We start from the raw sequence: 24,185 nt of genomic DNA on the forward strand, positions 1-24,185 counted from the left end.
GCCCCACCAAATCACTTGAAATAAAAGAAAACTAAAAATAGAAAGTGAAAAGGACTCGACAAGATATGGCGAAACTATCATGTTATTTCTAACACCTGAGCTCTGTGCTTTTATGAATAGACTCTATAGATGTTTCCATCTAGTCAGATTGGTTCCTCAACTCCTAAAACAAAAATGTTTCCATCCACTTAGATTGGTTAGTGCTATCCTAAATACGCATAAATTTCTAGGCTCTGGAGTTTATTTATTGCAACTAAAAAGTTTCTCCCATACCCCCAAACTTAAATCTAACATTGTCCTCAATGTTCTAAAGATGAAACTAAAAGCATGAACAAGGAGAAACTGTTACCACTTGAAGCAAAAGAGATAAGGAAGGATATTACCGTGTCGCAAGAATATTGGGTTACCTCCCAAGAAGTGCTAAGTTTAAAGTCTTCAGCCAGACTTAGGAAAGGATTAGTCAACTCGAACCATAAAGTAACAGTCGAAATAACTGTGGGTCTTCAAAACGAAAAAAGCTGACCAAAGGAAACTACAATAACCCAAGAAAGTGAACAAGAATAACATGCCCTTATCTAGTTTCCTGATTAAGATATTTATATCTAATTGTGGTTCAGGTTCAGGTTCTATGAAAGGGTCTAAATAAAATATTTTCCTCGGATGCATTTCCTCATAGGTTGGATCCAAATTATTAGGTCCTAGAGTTTGGAAAAACTCAAATAAGAACTTAGAATCACAAAATAATAATAACCTAAATAACTGAGGATCCTCTAAGTCAATCAGGTTTGACTTACATAATTGACCACAGTGAGAGTAGTGGTCATTCTTAAGCAAATATGTCGATTCTAATTTCCTAAGGCATTTAGGTTTAGTCTCACAACTTAATATTCGACACATTTGGAATATAAACGTTCCCACATTTGGAAGAAAACTATTTGGTGGGAAAACAAAATCAATCTTGGTATTATTGCCTGGGTTAACCACATCAACCAGAGGATGGGTTTCTAACATTTGAGACTCTTGTTGGATATCATTAGGTTCTGGAAAACGATTATGAAGATAATCTTGTAAGATGGTTGCGGCGTTGATGTCAAGTCCCAAGTGAGGGAACTTACTAAGAGTTAAAGCACATGGAGAATGATACTCACCCCCAAACTTAGAGTTTTCGGCGTCTCTAGATAGACTGGTCATAACCTCCCTAATTTCTAGGTCGGCAATTGATTTTTCTAAGTCAGGTTCATCCTCGCTAATATCTACGAGTTCATCTAAGACTATTGTTTCTAAATCGTTTGACTCGATCTCAAGATAAACTGGTTCCTCTAAACCATCATCGGTTTCGTAAACAGGACATACTACATCGTCTGAAACGGGGGTATCTCTAGTCAAATCCTCGTCCTTTTGAATAGGTGAATAATTTTTAAAATTATTAGGATCTGAACCAGAAATAATATAATCATTATAAGGCTCAACTGGGGTAACAAATTCCTGATCACTATTCCCACATATTTCAGATTCTTCATCATCACTATCCTCATCATCATGATACAATTTTTGAAATTCAAGAATTCTCAATCTTTGTTCCAAACTACATGGTCTATGTTTATAATATTTCTCATAGATCGTTAGAGGTGATTCCTCAATAAAAGTTGGAGTATCCATATAACGCTGCCCACGCATATATTCACCAAGAGTCATTTCCGAAGACGTCTCTTGATAACGAGAATTTCTAGACATATATTCTCGCAACGTCATCGCAGGTGGCGTCTCCTCAAAAGGATTCATCACCGAAGAAATATAAACTACAGAGGGATTCTATACAATCACAAACAGGCCGACTCGACTCCACCAAAGCAAACCTAAAGATTTCTAGCAAACAAAAAGCATGATGGCTCCACTTAGATTGTTTCTAGACCAGCTTCTATCTTTCGAAAGGGAATTCGTTGCAATTTGAGCAAACCCCTCTGGAATCAATCCGAGTCAAAGTAAGTTGAATTGAGGCGAGAAGCTCAGTGGAGCTTTGATACCCAAGGCCTCACCGCTATCACAAGGCGGCGCAGTCACGCATTCAACTCACAGAAACCATCATGAACTTTGGAGTCTGCTTAAAGAGCAACCAATATTTTTCGAACGAGTTTCCTATTAAGCTCGTTACCCTATCGGTCTCGTTCTATTCCAAATTTTAAGCTTGGGTTCGCGTTCGGTTTCGTTTTCCTAAGGCGGGCAAGAAGAGCGGTGATGAAATCCGAACCCTTATCTTGTTTAGGCCAGGCCTTGCCCTTTACTAGGAAAATAAAGACAGTCCGGTTCGTCCTCAAACAATTATCACCTTAAGGCAGACAGTAACCCGCTTGCAGGAGATTCGCGGGTGTTTCGATTGGACTTACCTCCCGTACCAGACGGGCGATGAACCGTTGTCGTCGACTCGGGCCACGACTCCTATGCCGTGTACGAACCCGAGGGGCCGAGACGATATAGTAATCGTCGTCCTTCCCTGCACACAGTTTATATAATTTTTTTTTTTTTTAATAATAATACCCTTCCGTAGGGTTAAAAAAAATAATAAGTCCAATTGTCCAGAATAAAGTCCAAAGTCCAAAATAAATAAAAACAATTTACAGTTTTCCTCACACACTCTAAAAAAAAATTTAAATCCTAAAATTGTCCTTTTTTCTTCTCTTTTCGCTTTAAGCTTTTTCCTCTCCAAGTCCTTAGTGCTCCACTTCGAACCTGTAAATCAAAGACAAAAAGACAAAGTAAAAAGGAACAAAAATAAAGAAAAAAAAAACGTAAAAATTCTACCTAAGCACAACATCCGCGTCGGCGGCGCCATTTTGATTAAATATTTTTCGTGGTTGTAGTAATGATGATAAGGGGTATCGTTCAAACTCGGACTTGTGAAGGTAATGGATTTTTAGATTTATAAAAAATTATACACAAAAATATTAACAATGGTGCAAGAGGTACTGGGGTTTAGGATTCCACCGAATTCATTTCTTAAGGTTCAAATAATGATTCTTTTAACAATTATAGCTCAGTAAATATATAAAATATATGACTCTTATATTTGCCAAGATAAATTCTCCAAATATTAGATGTAAATGTTATGCATGAGGCATCAAATCATCTAAGCTAAGCATGCCGCATCAAATCAAATGACAACTAATTTTTTCAAATCATAATTTCAATTAAAATTAGTGCAAAAGTCATGAGAAGAATTAAATATAATTACCCAAGTGTGAAATAAGGCTTCCTCCATCACCCCAGTGTTGGGGTTTAGCTCATCATGGTGTAATTCATCTCAAAATATATTATTATTGCTCCAAAGTTGATTACAAATGAGTAAACAATGCAACAGAGAAATCGCAACAGCAGTTCCTGTTGCGAAGACGATGTTGGACTGATACAGAGAAACAAATGGTGACGGAAAATAAAGTTCTGTGGCTGAATAAGCTGTTGCAAATCGGTTGAAGAAACTGTTGCGAAGATGAAGAAACTGTTGCGCTTCGGATGAAGAAACCGTGGCCGATTCCTTGTTCTTCAGACAGCAGCAGCAGCAGTTTCTCTGTCAATTTTTCTCTCAATTCCTGTGGAGTCTACACTCCTCCTATAGACCCCAAACTCTCGACAGCCTCTCTAGTACTCCCAGGGAACATATTTATACACCTACAGCTCGTTGAATCTCCCTCAATTACTCCATATAATTCTCTTTAACTCGGCAGTAAAGAAAAATATTCTTGGGAATATTTTCTTTCCATTCTTGCTCTGGTACGCATAGATTTCCATCCTGGTCACTCTAGAAGTGTTTAAAAACGTCCCAAAACGTTGCTAGAGCCCTCATGCATGAGAAGAACACGTTCAAATCTTCTCCAATCCCGTGTCCAACCCGTGTTTCCCTGTTTTTCTTCCGTGAATTGTCCAGCTAATTATGGCCAAATTTGATCGAACCAAAAGCCCAAAACGTGTTCCTTAACCTATATCACATCTTCCTACCAAGTTTGAGCCATTGAATCGCACCACAACACCTTCATTTTGTCGATTGAAATTCTGCCAGTTGATGAACCAATTTTCCCGCCAAAAAGTTTATTTGAATTTGAGAAGAAGGTGCCCCTTATCCAGAGTGCTGGGGTGCGAATAGTAATTTGGGTGGAAATAGTAATTTTGGGGTGGAAATGATAATTTTTCTGGGATCCTCCGGTACATTTCTGGGACGTTTCCGGTGCATTTCTGGGGTGCCTTCGGTACATTTCTCCGGGGTGTAAATCATCACTTTTTGAGCAACTCTTTCCACAGAAGGGTATTTTCTCCAAAAACACCTAAACAAACATAAAAACACCGTAATAAGAACAAATGGATACTAACAAAATACACAAAAGAGATGAAAATAGACACATAAATGTGTCTATCACTTCGTCACCCTGAGAATGGCAATTTAGATAAGTAACAGAGGCAACAATATTGTTATTAAAATGAATAAATGGTTCTTACTACCTTGCGATTCGCAGGCTTTATTTTGTTAACAACAACCTTGGGTTGTGAATTTTTGGACACTTTAGGATTTCGAATTGTAAATCTAGTATTAGAGATGGCTCCACTGAAAATGAAGTAATATAGGAGTTACATGAAAATCGAGTAGAGGCAGGGAAAATAACTTCAATAATAAGATCGAACTTACCTTGATGACTCCATGAAAGCAGTAGCAGAGTGATCTAAAAAAAATAAAAAAATAAAAGATTTACAGACAATGAAGGTTGGCAGATGATGAAGATTATTCTTCAGAGAATGAAGAAGTGAGAAAGACGATGAGGCAAACAAAAGAGAACAATATAGTTAAGGAGAAGATGAAAGAAGCGTAAAAAGAGAAAAGAGAGGGGTAATAAGAGTATATATAGGGAAGATTCTTAGAGAGGATAAATATAATTAATGTGATAAGACATGAACGGTTGAAAGACGACGGTTACAAAAGAGGTGTCTGGAAGACTCAATGTAGAGAGACAAATGGCTGCAAATTTAATTATTTCTCATATCATTCTCTTATTTGCAGAGAAGACATGAGAAGAGGCAAGATATGAGATCAGAATTCCGCAGCAAAAATAATTCACACAAAAGATAATTCGCAAAAGATAATATAGCATGAGGCAAAGAAATGGGATTAAGTACTTATTTAGAGGATTAAGTACTTCTTATACTTCAAAGGTTGATATTTCTTGATTATTTTGCAATACTCCGGAACTCCGCAAAGAATAGAGGCAAGTACGTACTTTCCAAGTCTAGTATTCTTTCGCTCGTTCCTCCAAAAATTACAACTAAGTGGATTTTTCCTTAAAGATCACTTTTCAAGCAATATTCAAGGAAAAAGAGGCAAAATGTAGGAGCAGAATCACGCAACAACAACGCTTTTGCGAAGTCCACTATGGCGCTCTTGCGAAATCTTAAACAACATATTGTGAATGTCGCTGAAATGATATCAGAAACAACGCAACAGACGACATCAACCAAGTCACGGGAAAAGTGTGATGATCCTTCGAAGATTGGGAAGTTTGCGAATTCAACATTTGTATGCCAGCGAAATACCGCAAGTCAGATCCGAAATTAAAGGACAGCTTAGCTGTCATCCACTATGTAATTACCCTATATAAAGAGGACGAGTAAACTTGGGGAGGGGAATTAATTTTTGGAGTGTTAAGAAAGTCTTTAGGAGAGATAAAGTTTAAGAGAGTGATTTAATTCTTAAGTTCTTTCCCTTTTCTTGTAAGATTTTTCCAAGTGTCATTTAATACAAAAGTATCATTCTTGATCTAAATAATAAGTTGAGTTAAGTCATTCTTGTGAGGGGGTGTAGTGTAGGATTTCTTGCAACTACAGTTGGTGTTGAAGAAACAGAGATTCCCGAGGAAGTAAACTACCCGGTGAGCTCTGTGAATGAGGAGGTTGCTGGAGAAGAAGAAGAGTTAAGTGATGATGAAAAACGTATGGATACATCTCAGCACGATCACGAGGCAGAGGAAAACCCTGGTGGTGCTGATAATCCCGAAGAAGATGCCTCTTTGCGTCAAGCAGATGTTGATGGTACGGTGCATCAAGAAAACGTTGATTCCCAAGTTCCTCCTTCCGTCAAATCAAGGAATGAAGATGTGGTTCTTCAACCAGCGGTTCCTACTGTTTCAAATCCGGAGTTCTCCTTCGGTAAGATCCATTCCTCCGACGACCCCATTGATATGGATGCTTCGGAATACAACATACTGTCTCCTAACGATGATTGGTATGTCCTTGGGAGTGTCGGTGATGAGAAATCGGGTATAATTGTAGCTGAAAACAGAGCATCGGTAGGAGAGAAACCTGGTGTTGATGGTGTGGATGCTCGTGTTAATGCGGAGGTTGATGCTACGACACGGTTCGCTGAGAAGAACATTGCTACCGGTGAAGCTTCGACTGTTGCATCTCCCGAAGGTCTTGACAAAGAGATGATGCATGATGGCGATGGTCATTCTTGAATGGATGATGAAGAAGAATATGATGTTCGTGCCCAATCCTGCTCAATTGATTCCCGGTGAGAAGCGCTCAGATGCTTTTACTCGTCAGCGCATGCAGCTATCATCTCAAGATTCGGTTGCAGAGATCTGGGAGCAGAATTTGGAAGCTTCATCTACCAGTCTTCTAGCTGATCCTCCTACCACTGTCGTGGACATGATGGCTATTGCTGATGGATATCAATATGGCCTTCCTCATCAACGGATTCTTTAGGTTTACCTTGATCGTTTCTTTTGCAATCTTCCTAGTCAACGGAGTCCTTGCTTTTTATTGATCGGCTTTCATTTGTTCTGAAATTATCGCAGATAATGAGGAGAGAACACTGCAACCATACTTTGTACCAATTTTTCAAGGCCAAGGCTCTTAAGATCGAAGCTAATCTGCATTCATGAACAAGAACTGTCCTCCGCTGAATCATCCATTGCTCTTAAGGATCATGAGATTTGGGAGTTAAGGAACCATTTGAAAGGGAAAGAGAATCTTGGTACTTCTGAGGAGAAGCTTCGTGAAGATCTTGCGGTTGTTCCTTGGAGTTGGAGAAGGCTCGCTAAGAAGCTTCGTCCCGAAAAGGTTCGTTTTGTTCCCTTCGATTTCCTTTGTCATCGTCCATCCTCTTCGTATTTTGAGGGTTCTGTATGAATCTCCCGCCCCTATCTTCAGCGAGCGGTGTCAAAGATTTATTACGGCTTCGAAACGAGAGGACTCGTCGGTCTTCTCGAATTTGTCAGTTAGTAGAGAAGATTAAGAGTGAGGCTGCGAGGTGGAATGCCCGTGCTGATGATCATAACGTATTGCCAGCTAGGCACCGAGAATTAACTCGTAACATAATTTATCTGAAAAATGACATTAGACTTGATCGCCGTAATTTTTATGGTACTATGGCGTGGACGCGTGAGAACTTCCGCGAGGCTCAGGACAATATTCTTCGTTTATAGGATAAAGTAGAAAACTTAGAACAAGAATTACGGCAAGCCCGTGCATCCCTTACCCCTGAAATGAAGGAGTGTTTTGAGCGTCTTGTCAAGGAGAGGGATGATTTCAGAGCCGAAGCTTATGCTCTTAGTAATGCTTTGAATGCTTCTCGGGCCGAAGTTTCTCGTTTAGTTGAAGCTGAGAGGGATCTTGAAGTTAACATGCATCGGCTTACTAAAGGCATAGAGGACATGAATGACGAAGTCAACCGTCTTCATCACGCAGACTCCATGAAGCAGGTAAAGTTGGATGAATGTCAATTTAAGCTGATCAATCTTCGATTGGATTATAATAAGGTGTCAGACGAGTATGATCTTCTTGACAAAGCCATGGACGCAGTAGTGAATGAGTATGAAATAGCCTGTGCTAGGGTCGAAGGTATACATTTGGCTGGTCGTGGATGTCTCTGTATCGTAAATTTTCTAACTCTTTGTATCTTCGTTTTCAGAGATCGAGGGACAACTTGACCTTGCAAATGAGCGGCTTAAAGAGGCTCAAACTTCCTTAGTGGAGCAGCAAAAAAGGATCCAATTTTATGAGGATCTGGAAGGGTCCAAGGATTAGGCGGCGGACGAAGCAGCTAAGTAGGTATCCCATTTTAAATTGTCGCTGTCATAATATGAACGCAAGGCTTCAGTGATTGTGTAGAAGGCTCCTTATCAACTTGCTGAGGAAATCAACAAAACGCTGACCAGGATTGAGCAAGGACTTCAACAAGAGTTCAATATCACGAAGAAGTACTTGTGTCGTCCTCTCCATGGATCTCCGTCTAGTTTCTCAGATCATTCTTCGAGAGGAAGTGTCCCTTCATCTCATAGGGTGAACCCAGCTGACCCCGCTGAACCTTCTTTTGGGAAGTAGGTATTCGAGTTGGCCCATAGAAAGTTGTTCTTTACTTTGTTGTCTTCGGGTTATTTTTTTTTTGAATATTTTTGATATTTCTTGGACATCTTTTGTGTTTCTTGCTTTGATTCCCGCTCCTATAACAACTTTCATGGAGTAAATCATTATTGGTTCAATGTGCACAACTTTGATTAATCTGCGTTGTTAGTTTATTTAATCCTTTGATATTGTACGAAGCGTAAAGAAGTGTTTGATGGTAACGACGAAAGTTAATACCTTCGTTGTTGATTTTGGACATGTCACCCTGCTGGCCAATCCCGGGCCAGAGGATTTCCGAGCGGTGGGAGTTGGTACAACGTTCTCAGATATGTGGTGCATTATTAAGATATATACATGCACCCATTCCACCGAATCGTTATTTTGCTGGTTGGGTATCTCTTTCTACTGGATGCCTTCCCCATGGCCCTACACTTATAGGCGCTGACAGGTGAGTCCTGAGAGATTGTATGTGATTACTTTCCCCAATGTAGATGTTCGCAATTTTTTTTTATTTTTTTTACACGCAGATGCAGAACTACGTTTTTCTTCATGGATAGCATGGTGTGAGGTACTTGGCGTTCCAAGGGTGTCTGAGGACTTCTCCTTTCAGATTACGCAGGTAGTATGATCCATTGCCTGCGATGTCATGTATTATGAACGGTCCTCCCCATGTTGGTGCTAGTTTACCCCATTTTTTCTCCCGCTGATATTGTGGTATGGTTCTTAGCACGTATTTCCCTTCTACAAAGTTTTTGAGTCTGACTTTCTTATTGTATTCCCTTGCAAATCTTCGTTGATAGTTCTCCATTATTTGTAGCGCTTCCTCCGTTCGTTCTTCTAGGTCATCGACTCTTTCCAACATCATGTCCGTTGTTAGGTTCTTTTCCCATGTCTCAGTCTTTGTGGTTGGCATGATGATTTCTGTTGGAATAACTGCCTCTGCCCCGTAGGTGAGGAGGAATGGTGATTCGTCGGTGGCGGACCTGCGGGTAGTTCTGTATACCCATAGTGCATTGTGTAGTTGTTCACACCATCTGACTTTGTATTCATCTAAAGTTTTTTTTAGGATAAGACCCGGGGTTTTGTTTGTGGCTTCGTCTTGGACATTGCTTTGGGGGTAGATGGGAGTTGATTTGTTTTTTCTGATCTTGAAAGTATCGAATAACATGTCTATGTTCTTCCCTTGAAGTTGTTTTCCATTGTCGGAGAAAATTTCCGCTAGGATACCAAATCTGTAGATGATGTTCTGCCAAATGAATGTGAACACATCTATGTCTCTGATTATGTCAAGGGCTTTTGCTTCTACCCATTTGCTGAAGTAATCCATGGCCACGATTAGGAATCGTCTTTTCCCCGTTCCTTGGACTAGAGGTCCGACGATGTCTAATACCCTTTTTGAAAATGGACAGGGGATATCCGCTGAATTTAGATTCGTGGATGGAGCATGGATTCTCTTGGCAAAGCGTTGACATTTTTCGCATCTTTTAGACATCCTGGCTGCGTCTCGTATCATCTGTGGCCAGTAATATCCTCGTGTTTTAGCTTTTTCAGCCAATAATCTCATTCCACTGTGATTCCCTGCGTCCCCGTAGTGGATATCTTTTAAGATGTAATGGCCTTCTTTCCTGGACAAGCAGCGTAACAGAGGCCCCAAGAAAGAATTTTTGTAGAGGATTCCTTCCCGAATGTCATATCTCACTGGCTTTGATTGTATCTTTCGAGCTTGTTTTAAATCCGCTGGTAGCGTACCTTCTTCAAGGTACTGCTGGATTTCAATCCTCCAATCTTCTTCAGTTTTGAAGTTTTCATCTTTATCTGCCCTTGCCACGATATCGTTTTCCATGAAATCATCGGCTATGTCTTCCCCTGCATCATCGTCTATATCCTCATCTACATTGTCTTCAGGATTTGTAGCGAAGGATTGATGTGGAAGAATCGACGGCTCATATACTCTGGTTATCTTGATGGCTTTAACATGTTCATCCTTCAGCATAGATGATATGTACGCCAAAGCGTCAACATGCCTCAGGTCTTTTCTGCATAAATGTCTAAACTTGATATTGGGCACTTGTTCTGCTAGGATCTGAACCAAGGCCATATACGACGAGGGGGTCTCATCGTAAACATTATATTGCAAGCCTATTTGGCGAATTACCAGTTGTGAGTCACTTGTTAAACGTACGTCTGATATCCCTATCTCTATGATTATCCGAAGAGCATGCACCACAGCTTCGTATTCCACAATGTTATTGGTATGCCCCAGGAATTCCAGTCTTAGGGCATGAACAATTCTGTCTCCGGTGGGTGTGGTGACAACGATTATTATACCTTCTCCTTCCGTACATGAATACTTCCCATCGTCTTTGGATTTAAGGTTCGAGAACATCACTGGGTCTTTATCTTCTTATTCGGCCTCTGGGATGTATTTTACCTCTTCGTCATTGTCCAATGGTAGATCTGCTAGGAAACCCGCTTACATTTGTGATATTTGCGCAGTTTGGACTTCGTGGATGATGTTGAATTGGTCAAGATGAGTATTCCATTTGGCTATTCTTCCCACTTTTCCAGCGTTTTTGAGGAAGGCTTCTAGCGGTGCTTTGCATGGAACCCGGACATAATGTGTCAAAAAATAGGTTCTCAGTTTTTGCGTTGCCCAAACCAACGCAAAGATGAGTTGCTCAATCTTCGTGTAATTTCTCTCTACGAAGTTGAGGGTTTTGCTGACGAAGTAGATTGGCTGTTCTATCTTCGTGTTGGTTTTAACCAGAACCGCGCTGACTGCGTCTTTGGTTGCTGCTATATAGAGAGCTAACACTTCATCGGGATCTGGTTTTTGGAGGATCGGGATTGTAGCCAAGTAATCCTTGATTTTCTGAAAAGCTTCCTCACATTCAGTGGTCCACGCAAATTCACTTCCCTTCTTGAGGATATTGAAGAAGTGCTTGCATTTGTCCGATGATCTGGTGATGAATCTTCCCAATGCTGCCAGTGATCCGTTGAGATTTTGTACTTCTTTCAAATTCTTTGGGGAAGGCATTCCCACGATGGCTTGGATCTTGGACCTCGATGCCCCTTTTTGTTACTATATACCCAAGGAACTTTCCGGATGTGACATCGAATGTGCACTTTTCAGGATTTACCTTCATGTTGTGTTTTCTCATGGCCTCGAAAATTTCTTTCAGGTCTCGATGGTGATTCTTCTGTAGCTTACTCTTAACAAGCATGTCATCGACGTAGACTTCCAAGGTTTTCCAAATCCACGGATTGAAGATAACATCGACCATTCCCTGGTATGTTGCCCCTATGTTCCTCAGACCGAAGGGAATACGCGTGTAACATTAGAGGCCATGTGGGGTGTAGAACGTTGTATGTTGTTGATCTTCTTCTTCCAGTGCTACTTGGTTGTAACCAGAATACCCATCCATAAATGACAACTCTTCGTATCCTTCCACAGCTTCTACCAGCTGGTCGATACTGGGGAGAGGATAGCTGTCCTTAGGGTGGGTTTATTGAGGTTGGTGAAATCGATGCATATTCTGACTCCCCCATTTTTCTTTGGCACGATGACCATGTTAGAAATCCATGTTGGATACTTTACTTCCTTGATAAACCCTGCTTCTAGCAACTTAGTAGATCCTTTTTGATTGGTTAGTGATACTCTGATGCTATCTTTCGTACTTTCTGTCTAAAGGGAGCTGTGCCTAGATGTATTTGAAGTTCGTGCTGAATAATCTTGGGATATATTCCTGGCATGTATGATAATCTCCATACGAAGACATCTGCATATTCCTTTAGTAAAACGATCAAATCTTGCTCCTTTTCTTGGCTCATTAGGGTCCCGATCTTGACTATCTTGGGGTGTTGATCTGTCCCTATGTTGACCTCTTTCGTAGACTCAATAAATGTGAATGTAGGCTTTGGGTCACTTAGGAGAGGGACATTCTTTAATTGTTTTTGGGAGGTTCTTCAACCTAGTTAGCCTTAGAAGTTCCCGCTTCGGTGTTAAGAATGGTGCTTTCGTTGGCTAAGCTTTTTCCTGAGATCTCTTCGAGATGAAGATAGATGGATTTGTTTTTGGAAGACTCTTTGTTTCTGCTTCTTCTGGTCTTCTGCTGCTCTTCTATCTCATTATTAAGTTGGTTTTGTATAGCTTGGCATTCTAGGGCGACGACTTGATCTCCTTTTATTTCCATTACCCCTTCGGGTGTAGGAAATCTTAGGTACTGTTGATAGGTTTCTTCTACCCCTTTGAGTTTGTGTACCCACTTTCGGACGATGATGGCATTGTAAGGAGAGGGAGCGTCTATTACACTGAACCTGGTATCAACTTTCATGGGCCCTGCATTTACTTGTAAAATGATATCCCCAAGGGTTTTGATGGTGCCACATTGAACCCGTAGATGGTGTAGTAAGAATTCATCAGCTGCTTATCATTGAGCTCCATTCATTTGAACGTATCGTGGAACAAGACATTAAATGAGCTCCCTCCATCAATGAGGATCTTCTTGATATTGCATCCTGCCACCAGTAGGGTGAGAACCAAAGGATCGTTGTATTCTTCCATGTCTTCCTCTATATCTTCGGCATTGAAAGTTATCGGTGAATTCATCCATTGCTCGTGTTCATCCACTTCTGTTCTATCGATCTTGTAGAGTTCGCAATGGTCTTCAAATTGCTTTCGCAGCCTTTTACCTATCTGGGTTGTAAACGAGGGTCCAACAGCTTCGGAACATGAAATGGTATTAATTCTTCGGTTTCCTTCAGGTAATTGGACTTGCTTGCCTTGTTTGGTCCTATCTTTTGTATTTGCTTTCTGTACGTACTGTTTGAGATCACCGTCATCGATTAGCTTTTGGATCATAATCTTGAGATCTTTTCATTTCTCATTTTGATGGCCATTGAAGCAATGGTATTCACAGTATTCTCTCGATTTTCAGATCTTGGTGGTTGCTTTCCCTTGGACCATGGCCATTCCAAATTTTTCGACCCTTGATTTCTCTCAGAACTCGACTGTAGCTGACTTGAGTTTGGTGAAAACTTGATCTTCGGATTTCCGATCATCACGTCGCTAGTCCTATTTCGTCCTCTTCTTTCTTCATTGGAACGATCCATTGAATAGCTTCGCTTGGACCCGCTGGCTTGCCCTACCGAATTGGTACGATGAGGTCTTTGGGTTTGAGCTCTAGGATTTTCCCGTTGACTCTCCTCTAAATTGGTATGCTTTTCGATGATTATCTGGAGATCTCCGTCGGTTGTGGGAACACTTCCAGGAATTTCGACGAATAGAGGACTCATCATGTCTAATCCCCACTTATAGAAGTTGATCATGACTACCGGATCCACGTTCCCAATTGCCTGACAGATCTTATGCCACTTGTCAGTATATTCCTTGATAGTTTCATTGTACCCGATGGCTAATGAGAAAAGCTTATCCATTCCAGCGTTGACAGTTTTATTGTACATGTACGTCCTCAAGAATTTCTCGGTTAGTTGGCTGTATGAGTTGATGGAGTTTGGTAGTAAGTAATCAAACCATACTAGTGTCGATACTTTGAGGCTGAAGGGGAAATATCTGCAGAGTACCACGTCGTCTTGATCCCATCGTGCTAACACGCGGTTATAATAACGAAGGTGGGATGCGGGATCGCTGGACCCATCGTAACATTCAAATGGTGGTAGAGGACACTTTTGCGGAATCGGGGCTCTATCCATATGTCGTGTCAAAGGCGTGGTGTTGGATTCTCTCATTACTTCTTCAACCTTCCTCCCCTCCCCGACTTGCTTTCAACTGTTTGAATTCTGCCATCATCTCTGCACGCAGATCTTCCATAGCTTGCTGATGGTCTTCTCTAACGGTGGATTTTTCTGATCTCTTCTCCTCGCTATCAAAGTAGTCCGAGTCTTCTAGACAATGGTTCGCATCGGGTATCCTGTTTCTTTTAGTAATCCTTCGGTTTAGAGGTTCGGGATCCCTAGTATTGGTCACGATGAGTCTTCGCTCGCGGTTGGGATCCGGTGCTTTGGAATTTGCCTCATCGTGCGGATGGACCGTTGTTGTGCTATGGGCAATCTTTTCCTTAAGCTCTTGGTTTTCTTTGGATAACAATGCCACCACATCTGCATTCAGCTTTTCAAGTTCCGTAATCAACTGTAAGGAATGGTTGGATCCTTGGTTCGGGGTCACAACCTGTCGTCGCCCCTCAACCGCCACAATATTATCTTCATCAACTGTTTGGATTAAAAGCTTAGGGGGGTCGGCTGTGATTACAGGTGGTTCAAAATGAGGGGTTGATGTAAGCAAAGGTTGAGTGGCTGGCAAGGTCCGGTTCCGCTCATTTATTGTTGGCATTCCCAATACTGCTGGTTGCATCGTCGAGTCAGCAAATCCTTCCCGCTGCTCTTGGGCTTTGAAGGTCGTTGCTGCTTTCGTTGCATCTGTTTTAGCCACCATAGATTTGACCGCTGCCGCTGTTCTAGCCTTTGCATTCAGTGGTGATGTGATCTCTGTCGTATCTGGCTTATGGTTTGGTGCCTTAGTTTTCTCACCCTTCTGCTTGCTGCGTGTGATAACTGGTGATGTCCTTGGTGTTTCCTTTGATGAGGCTTTGGTCTTTCCCACATCCTTCGTTTTTTGCATCTTCGATCTCTTTGTTCTTTGCCTCTCTAGAAATAACACATTATTAACGATGTTAATCAAAACGAAAGATAGTATACGTTTCCTTACACGCTGAAAGAAGGTGTTTTCAGGGAAAGTTTTCTTAGAAAGCTGTAGATCTAAATGTTTAAAAATGTAGATAGGCGTTCGGGGTCTTTACAACACATCGAAAACATAGATCAGTTTTATTTAAAAATCATTAAGATACTGTTTTATTGAATGGGTCGAAAAGGTATCGTGGGTTTATAGATTGGGATGAAAAATCATTCAAAATCAACCCTTCGAAAAATTATTGTTTTTCTGTAAAGTTCTTTCGACCAAAAGATACTTAAATACTACTCGTGGGTTTCAAAAATGTTTTATTCTAAGGTTTATCTTCAATAAAAAGTATGAGATGAAATCTACGTTTGGTAAACAAGCATTGTTTTATCAATAAAAATATCGCTTTTTGTACAAATCCTTGAAAACGTAATGTTTCTATAATGGAAAGTTTTTTCTTTCGTAAAGATTTGGAAAACGTAGATCAACAGAAAATAGCGTTTTTTGACAATGAAAGCATCGTTTTTCGCAATAAGAAGTGTGAAAAATAATAAAGAAAGTTTTCCCAAGACACTATATATGAAGAATAGCGCTGAGAGCCCAATAAAGGGAAAAATCACAGGAAAGATAAATCTTTTACCGGGACAAGGTCCCTGTTTCTATCGCCAGATTGTGAACACAAAAATAACGATGGTATCAGCGTGTTCACAAACAATATTCGCGTTGAGTATAAATTCATAAAAGACTAGATTGTATGGAAATAAGAATGCGATCTCTATGATCGTTTGACTCGGAGCCTTAGGGCTCATCCTTATTGGATCATAGGGAAATCGTTTAAACGTTGCACTGAGAGAAAATAATGTATAACGATGCCTAAACAGTTAAAGCATAAGAAGTAATACTGAAAGTAAATAAGGCAGCGATTTACGTGGTTTAGCACTAAGGCCTACGTCCACGGGAGTTGGTTGTTTTACTATCTCTTTCAAGGTTACAAAGGTGATTGAACAATTCTCTAAGTAAATTCCGAAGCCTAGCTCAGGATTAGATACTCTCTGTTTTTCTCTATTTCTCTCTCTAAAACTTCTAACTAAAACTTGTTTGTCCCTTTTCTCTATGTGGAGAGGGGTATTTATAGTAGTTGAGCGTGGACCCCGCTTGAGACAACTATTATCCTTATCTTCTTGGATTCTGTGCTGATTACGCTGGGTGGATTCGGTTCTGAACGCTGACCCCATCGGTAAGATGCAATCCCGCTGGGTAATCTTCGTTTCCATCGTTGGATGGTTGACATGTTCCCCATGTTCAGAACATTTAATGTGAGTAGTTGGATTTCTGCATGCGGGGACAGCTGTCTGCGACGCCTGTCACTTCTTCGTCAGAGGATTCGATCTACATCGTTGATCTCGGATCCTCCTTGAGATGAGCTAAAACAGATCTTCAAGGTGCTATCCAGTGCTTCTCAATGGTTCGCTTCCTTCAGTGCCCCTCGATTCTCATCCGTGGATTTTCTGGATGTCGATCTCTACCGTAGGACATAATCTTCTAGGGTGTTAGATGCTACATCGTTCCTTGATGCCCCTTTTTTGTACGCCCTCCACGTATGAATCCTTGGACACGTGTTGGGTGGTGATTTTATGTGTACACAAATGACTGTTATGGAGCTCGACAGGGAAGAGCAGAGAGATTTTGCTATGATCGAGATTGTATGATAAAGCTGTTGGCAGTCGAAGGGAAGTTGAGAACTCGAGAATGGAAGGGATGGAGAAGCTCGTGGTGACAGTTATGATAAAGACGAGAGAAGAGATGGAGAAAATCTACTGCCATTGATGATGATCATGGAACAGAGATGGTGAGGTTTCTGTTAAAGAATGATCTTTGGTAATGGCAGGGGAGATGGAGTTGAAGTTATCAGAGAAGGTCGAGCACGAGTTAGTTGATGTGATGGTTACGGGGATTGGTAGATGACGAGAACGTCTTCCATTTGCGGGTGAGAAATGATGATGTCATTGGCCTGTCCAGCACGTACAAATCAGAGGAGAGCACGTGATCGTATGGAGATAAAGTGGGAAGGGACCGTTCTGCAGTAGCAATGACGCGTGTTGGAGGAAGGTGATGATATGGTATATTGCGAAACATCGAAGCTGGATATATGGACCGTGCAAATGAAGATACAGGCGGGTCCTCAGAGGATCGAATGGACGAAGAGAAGTGTACTCATTTCTTGGATGCACTCAAATACACCGAACCAGGTGTTGGGTAAACTCAACCAATTTTCCTTCTCTATCTTGCACGACTATTTTGGATCAATTAGGGTTTTGAAGGCTATAAACAGGGGTCAAAGCCCAGAAGGAAAATAACTTCTTATTTTATAATTTCTTTTGTAACTAAAAGACAGAAATAAAAAGGAAAGGTTTTATTTCGTATCTAGGGTTTACCCCTTTAGGAGGAAACCATGTTTTCTTCTTCTAATTCTTCTTCCATATATTTTTCATGGGTTTTAGTAAATCCATGTGTAGATAAATTTTTATTAATTAAGGATGATTTCAAAGTCCTGCATAATGGAATTCTAATTCTTTTTACGAGTTTATTTTAAGTTGATTCTTCTTGTCGATTGTCTATATTATTTTTAGTGTATAAGATTTCTATTGGGTTATTCAATTGGCCATTTGAATTAATCTGTTAGTAATTCTTCTACTAGTATTGGGGTTGGTGATACGTGTAATAATCACTCAATTCCATACGCAAGTAGTACATCGCAAAAGCTGACAGAGGGATTCTGTTAAGCAATTGTGTATATAGATGACACTAGTAAGCAGAGCAAGCTTATGCATCTGATGCTAGGATCAACCTAATTCACAAAACATAATGCATTCGATGAGTTACACCTTGAGAGCTTATTCATGGGTGGCTCAGATGGATAGAATCTGGTAGTCGAGCGCTTCCGTATACAATGACAACAAGAATTCCGGGGATAGCAGAGCTTATTGCTATTCTACAGTTGGTGATAATAGAAAATTAACAAGGAATAAACGAGTTTTTTATGTTCAGTGATGGCGAATGATTCCTTAATCATCTTTGTTTTCTTATTATCTTTTCATTTTACTTTAATCAAACAATCCCCCCTTTATCTTTTATTATTTTTCTGAACTAAATAACCTATCAATTACACACCTCTCTGTTGGAACGATCTCTTGCTACCGCTATATTACCAGTTAATTAGTGGGAAATATATCGATTAATTTGTTGCACCTACGACACGCATCAAATTTTGGCTCCGCCGCCGGGGAGCAGTTGCTAATTGGTTTATTATTTGTTTAGCTTGTTCTTATTTTATTTTTTTTTTGATTTTATATATCTTGTGAGTCGTCATGTTTCCTTACGGAAATAACATGTACGGAGCACAAGATCAATCACATTATAGTGGTAATAAATATGGTTTTCAATCTCATTCTTATGAAAACTACCAATCATCCAATGGGTATAACCAAAACAAATCTTTTGGCTACGATCAATATCCCACGGAACCTTACGGATATTCTCATACATGTCAACAACCTTATGACGGGCATGTAAGTGAACATTCACAAGGATGGATGGATAGTTATGCTTCTGATCAATTGGAAATAAAATGTTATGATCTTGAATCAAGACCTAGTCCTCTTTGTCGTGTTTTTCCTTCACTCTTTCCAAAAGAGAAGATTGTGCATAACGGTGGAAAGCGTATTAACATCAGACAATTATATGCGCGATACAACGAACTGGAAGAATCCGGTGCATCAAACGAGACTCTTGACGAAATTAAAAAGGACATAAATATGGAATTTGATAGACGCATTTATGTGTCTATTTTGATCTCTTTTATGTATTTTATTAGTACCCATTTGTTCTCATTATGGTGTTTTTATGTTTGTTTAGGTGTTTTTGGAGAAAATACCCTTGTATGGAAAGAGTTGCTCAAAAAGTGATGATTTACACCCCGGAGAAATGTCCTGGAGGCGCCCCAGAAATGTACCGGAAACGTCCCAGAAATGTCCCGGAGGAAACCAGGAAAATTACTATTTCAACCCAAGAATTACTATTTCAGCCTAAATTACTAAGGGACACCAAGACAGGATAGGGGGACACCCCTCTTCTTCATTTGAATATCGATTTTGGCGGGAAAAATGTTCACAGCACAGGAGAATTTTCGATCGAAGAAATGAAGTGGTGGTAGATCGATTCAATGGCTGAATTTTGGTATAGAGTTGTGATATGAGATAGGGAACACATTGTGGGCATCGGATTCGATCGGAATTGGCTGGAAATCCTGGTTTGAGTCACGAGCTCAAAACAGAGCAACATGTTCTATAACACGAGTTTGATTGTGTGTTTTCCATGCATGGAGTGTTTTGGAGGAGTTCGATGACTTTGGAGGCGTGGGGAAGGTTAACTAGAGCGTGCAGGATCAAAGTTTACGTGTGTAGAAGCCAAAAATGGAAATTATTGTTAAATATGGGCAGCGAGCAATGACGGGATTAATGGGAGATTATACGGTGTTATGGTCGGATATTTTTGTTCTAAAACACTATAAATACAAGGCTAAAGAGTTGAGAAGGGTTGGAGAGTCTGGGGGAAAGTTTAGGAGTCGAGAGAATCAAAAGAAAATCACGCAGAGAAGAGAAGAATTCTGCTGGTGTAGTTGAAGACGAAGAACATTGTACAGTCCAGGAAAGTCGTTGATTAGGGTCGCAAATTTGCGAAAATTCTCAGTTCCTTTCCCGCGACGAGCTTACAACACTTCTGAAGTGCCGTTCTTCCCTACGCTTCCTGTGTGTCGCAAAGGACAGTCTTAAAACGATTTATTTTTATTTCATCATTTGTACTCAACTTTGGAGCAATAATAATATATTTTGAGATGCATTACACCATGATGAGCTAAACCCAATCCCAGGGGTGACGTAGGAAGCCATTCTTCCAAAAGTTATGTGGTAAAATTTATTTAAATTTATTTATGCAACTCTTTTATGATTAATTGCACCGAATAAAAATGGAGTAAATGATTTTTATTAATCAATTGTGTTTTCTCTTGATGGAGTATGCTTAGTAAATTGCTTTTGATACTTCATGCTCGCGATTAACAGTGGATGTTTTCAAAATCTAATTTAGGAAATGATTAGAATCACAATTTCCTTTGATTGGAGTTATATTGTCTAGAATTGCATGATAAGAATTGTTATTGAATCACATAAATTTTGGTGAATGGTGGAATCCTGATCCCCGGTAAAAATTCTCTCCCATATTTTGTTAATATTGTGCATATAAAATTGTTTATTTATTTTTATTAAATCTTTAAATTTAATCTTCACAAGTCCGAGAGTTTGAACCTCATTACTACAACCCATCAAAAATCATTAATCATTTTGGCGCTGCCGACGCGGATTTGTGCTTAGGTAGAATTTTTAGTTTTTTTTTTTTTTATTATTCCATTTGTTCTTTTTTACGTCTCTTTGGTTGTGTCTTTGTATTACAGGTTCGAAGTGGAGCACTATTGGAGAGGAAAAAGCGTAAAGCGAAAAGAGAAGAAAAAAGGACAATTTTAGGATTTAATTTTTAATTTTTTTTAGAGTGTGTGAGGAAAACTGTAATTTTTTATTTATTTATTTTGGACTTTGGACTTTAAACAATTGGACTTTATTTATTTTTTTTAACCCTACGGAAGGGTATTATTAAAAAAAAAATTATATAAACTGTGTGCAGAGAAGGACGACGATTACTATATCATCTCGGCCCCTCGGGTTCGTACATGACATAGGAGTCGTGGCCCGAGTCGACTTCAACGGTTCATCCCCCGTTTGGTACGGGAGGTAAGTCCATCGAAACACTCGCGAATCTCCTGTAAGCGAGTTACTGTATTCCTTAAGGTGATTCATTGATTGAGGACGAATTTGGACTGCTTTTAAAATCCTAGTAAAGGGCAAGGCCTGGCCAATACAAGATAAGGGTTTGGATTTCATCACCGCTCCCTTCTTTCCCGCCTTAGGAAAACGAAACCTAACGCGAACCCAAGCTTAAAATTTTGAATAGAACGAGACCGATAAGGTAACGAGCTTTATAGGAAACTCGTTCGAAAAATATTGGTTGCTCTTTAAGAACACTCCAAATTTTATGATGGTTTCTGTGAGTTGAATGTGTGACTGCGCCGCCTTGTGATAGCGGTGAGGCCTTGGGTATCAAAGCTCCACTGAGCTTCCCTCGCCTCAATTCAACTTACTTTGACTTGGATTGATTCCATAGGGGTTTGCTCAAATTGCAACGAATTCCCTTTCGAAAGATAGAAGCTGATCTAGAAACAATCTAAGTGGAGCCATCATGCTTTTTGTTTGCTAGAAATCTTTAGGTTTGTTTTGGTGGAGTCGAGTCAGCCTTGTTTGTGATTGTGTAGAATTCCCTTGCAATTAAGAATGTCGAACTGGTATGATAGAAGCCAATACAATGATTATCGACCTAAATTTGAATATGGACATCATCCTTTTTATGACCATGTTGGGAATAGTGGTTGGGAACGCCATCCTTTGGAAGGATATGGGTCATACCATGGTGAGCCCAATTACTATCCACACATGCATCAGTCTTACGAGCAAGAATATTATAGTACTAGTTCTTCGTCTCTAGAGGATACAATCAAACTATTGAAAACTAGTCCCTATTATGATCCTTCTGAACCTGTTCTTCCTCTAGAAGAGTCTCTCAAACAATTAACTGAGAATACAAATAGTTTTGTGTTAGAAATGAATAAACAAAATGCACCCATGAGTGAACCTTCTATACACGATACCATAAGGAAGTCATGTGAGTCGATTCAAAAGCTTTTATTAGAGGCCCAGAACAGAACTGCTCAAGATAGTCTTAATTTTCAATATAGTGTTTCCAATAGTACCCTTGAAAATGAGGATAGTTATTTGAATAATCAAGATGCCGAGGTTAGAATTGGTAACACTACTTTTTTAGATGAAGTTCAACCATTTTCATGTTATCATGATGATTATGATGAGGATAGTGTTGATGGAGAATCATACTTATGTAGGAATAGTGATCAGGAAATGGTTACTCCAATTGAGCTTTACAATGATAATATTATTTCTAGTTCAAATCCAAATAATTTTAATAATTATTCACCTATTCAAAAGGACGAGGATTTGACTAGAGATACCCTCGTTTTAGACGATGTAGTATTTCCTGTTTACAAAGCCGATAATGATTTAGAGGAACGAGTTTATTCTGAGAATAATATTTTAGAGTCTAGCGATTTAGAAACAATAGTCTTAGACGAAGAAGATGAACTCGTAGAGCTTTTAAATATGAGTGAGGATGCATCACCTGAGTATGACCTAACAGAAGCAATTGACCATTTTCAGGATTCCGATGATCTAGAAATTAGGGAAATTGTAGTTAGTCTACCTAGAGACACACAAAACTCTAAGTTTGGGGGTGATTATCATTCTCCCTGTGCTTTACCTTTAAATCTTAGAAAGTTCCCTCGTGTAGGGCTTGACATTTGTGCCTCAACCATTGTTCAAGATTATCTCCATACACGTTTTCCCGAACCTAATAATGTCTAGAAAGAAGTTCAGTCATTAGAAACCCATCCTCTGGTTGATGTGGTTTGCCCAGGCAATAATACCAAGATTGATTTTTTTCCCACCAAATAGTTTTCTTCCAAATGTGGGAACATATAGATTTCAAATGTGTCGAATATTAAGTTGTGAGACTAAACCTAAATGCCTTAGGAAATTAGAATCGACACATTTGCTTAAGAATGACCACTACTCTGACTGTGGTCAATTATGTAAGTCAAACCTGATTGACTTAGAGGATCCTCAGTTATTTAGGTTATTATTATTTTGTGATTCTAAGTTCTTATTTGAGTTTTTCCAGACTCTAGGACCTAATAATTTGGATCCAACCTATGAGGAAATGCATCCGAGGAAAATATTTTATTTAGACCCTTTCATAGAACCTGAACCACAATTAGATATAAATATCTTAATCAGGAAACTAGATAAGGGCATGCTATCCTTGTTCACTTTCTTGGGTTATTGTAGTTTCCTTTGGTCAGCTCTATTTCGTTTTGAAGACCCACAGTTATTTCGACTGTTACTTTAATGTTCGAGTTGACTAATCCTTTCCTAAGTCTGGCTGAAGACTTTAAACTTAGCACTTCTTGGGAGGTAACCCAATATTCTTGCGACACGGTAATATCCTTTCTTCAAATAGTAACCGTTTCTCCTTGTTCATGCTTTTAATTTCATCTTTAGAACATTGAGGACAATGTTAGATTTAAGTTTGGGGGTATGGGAGAAACTTTTTAGTTGCAATAAATAAGCTCCAGAGACTAGAAATTTATGCTTATTAAGGATTGCACTAACCAATCTAAGTGGATGGAAACATTTTTGTTTTAGGAGTTGAGGAACCAATCTGACTAGATGGAAACATCTATAGAGTCTATTCATAAAAGCACAGAGCTCAGGTGTTAGAAATAACATGATAGTTTCGCCATATCTCGTCGAGTCCTTTTCACTTTATATTTTTTCTTTTATTTCAAGTGATTTAGTGGGGCACACGATTCAAGTTGTTACCTTTGCTAGGGTGAAATAGAGTGATTGAGTTACCTTTTCAACAAAAAAAAAATAAAAAAATTAGACCAGACCAGTAGACCAATCGGAATAAATACTAACACTTGGATAGCAATATGTGTGTGTTCTCCCTGTTTCCGTCGCCTAAGCAAGTGTGGAATGCAGGACCCGTGGGAACTATCGTGTAATCTGCTGACAAGAAGCATGCGCTTGGATCAAAAATATCTATTCATGCCTTTAAGTTAAAAAAAATGGTTATTATTATGTGTAGTCAACTGTTGGTTCCCTTGTATTTGCCAGTTTGTTGATCTAGATTTAAGTTATTGACCACTGGTTCCCTTGTTTATGCCAGTTGTGTTAATATTAGTCAGACCGGTATCTCAGTCATTTAGGTTAGGTTCACCTTGGCAGAGGCCTTCAGACAGATATGGGAAACACCGTTCACTTTTCAACCATCTACATTTTTCTTTTTCCATCTTCTTAATCTTTTCATGTGA

The 24,185-nt window shown here is 39.6% G+C and overlaps 1 protein-coding gene across 1 annotated transcript; it reads right to left on the bottom strand.

Moving 5' to 3' along the window:
• Positions 1-13,239: 13,239 nt before the first annotated feature.
• On the bottom strand, positions 13,240-14,094 carry LOC113278690. Its single transcript, XM_026527458.1, has one exon. The coding sequence runs from the start codon at positions 14,092-14,094 to the stop codon at positions 13,240-13,242; it is 855 nt and encodes a 284-aa protein (XP_026383243.1).
• Positions 14,095-24,185: the final 10,091 nt, after the last annotated feature.

This window comes from Papaver somniferum, chromosome 5, assembly GCF_003573695.1.
Source record: "Papaver somniferum cultivar HN1 chromosome 5, ASM357369v1, whole genome shotgun sequence".
In the NCBI taxonomy this organism is placed as follows: Eukaryota; Viridiplantae; Streptophyta; class Magnoliopsida; order Ranunculales; family Papaveraceae; genus Papaver; species Papaver somniferum.

Excerpts from the sequence above, each read along its gene's own strand:
- LOC113278690 (XM_026527458.1), bottom strand. The coding sequence starts at position 14,094 with ATGGATAGAGCCCCGATTCCGCAAAAGTGTCCTCTACCACCATTTGAA.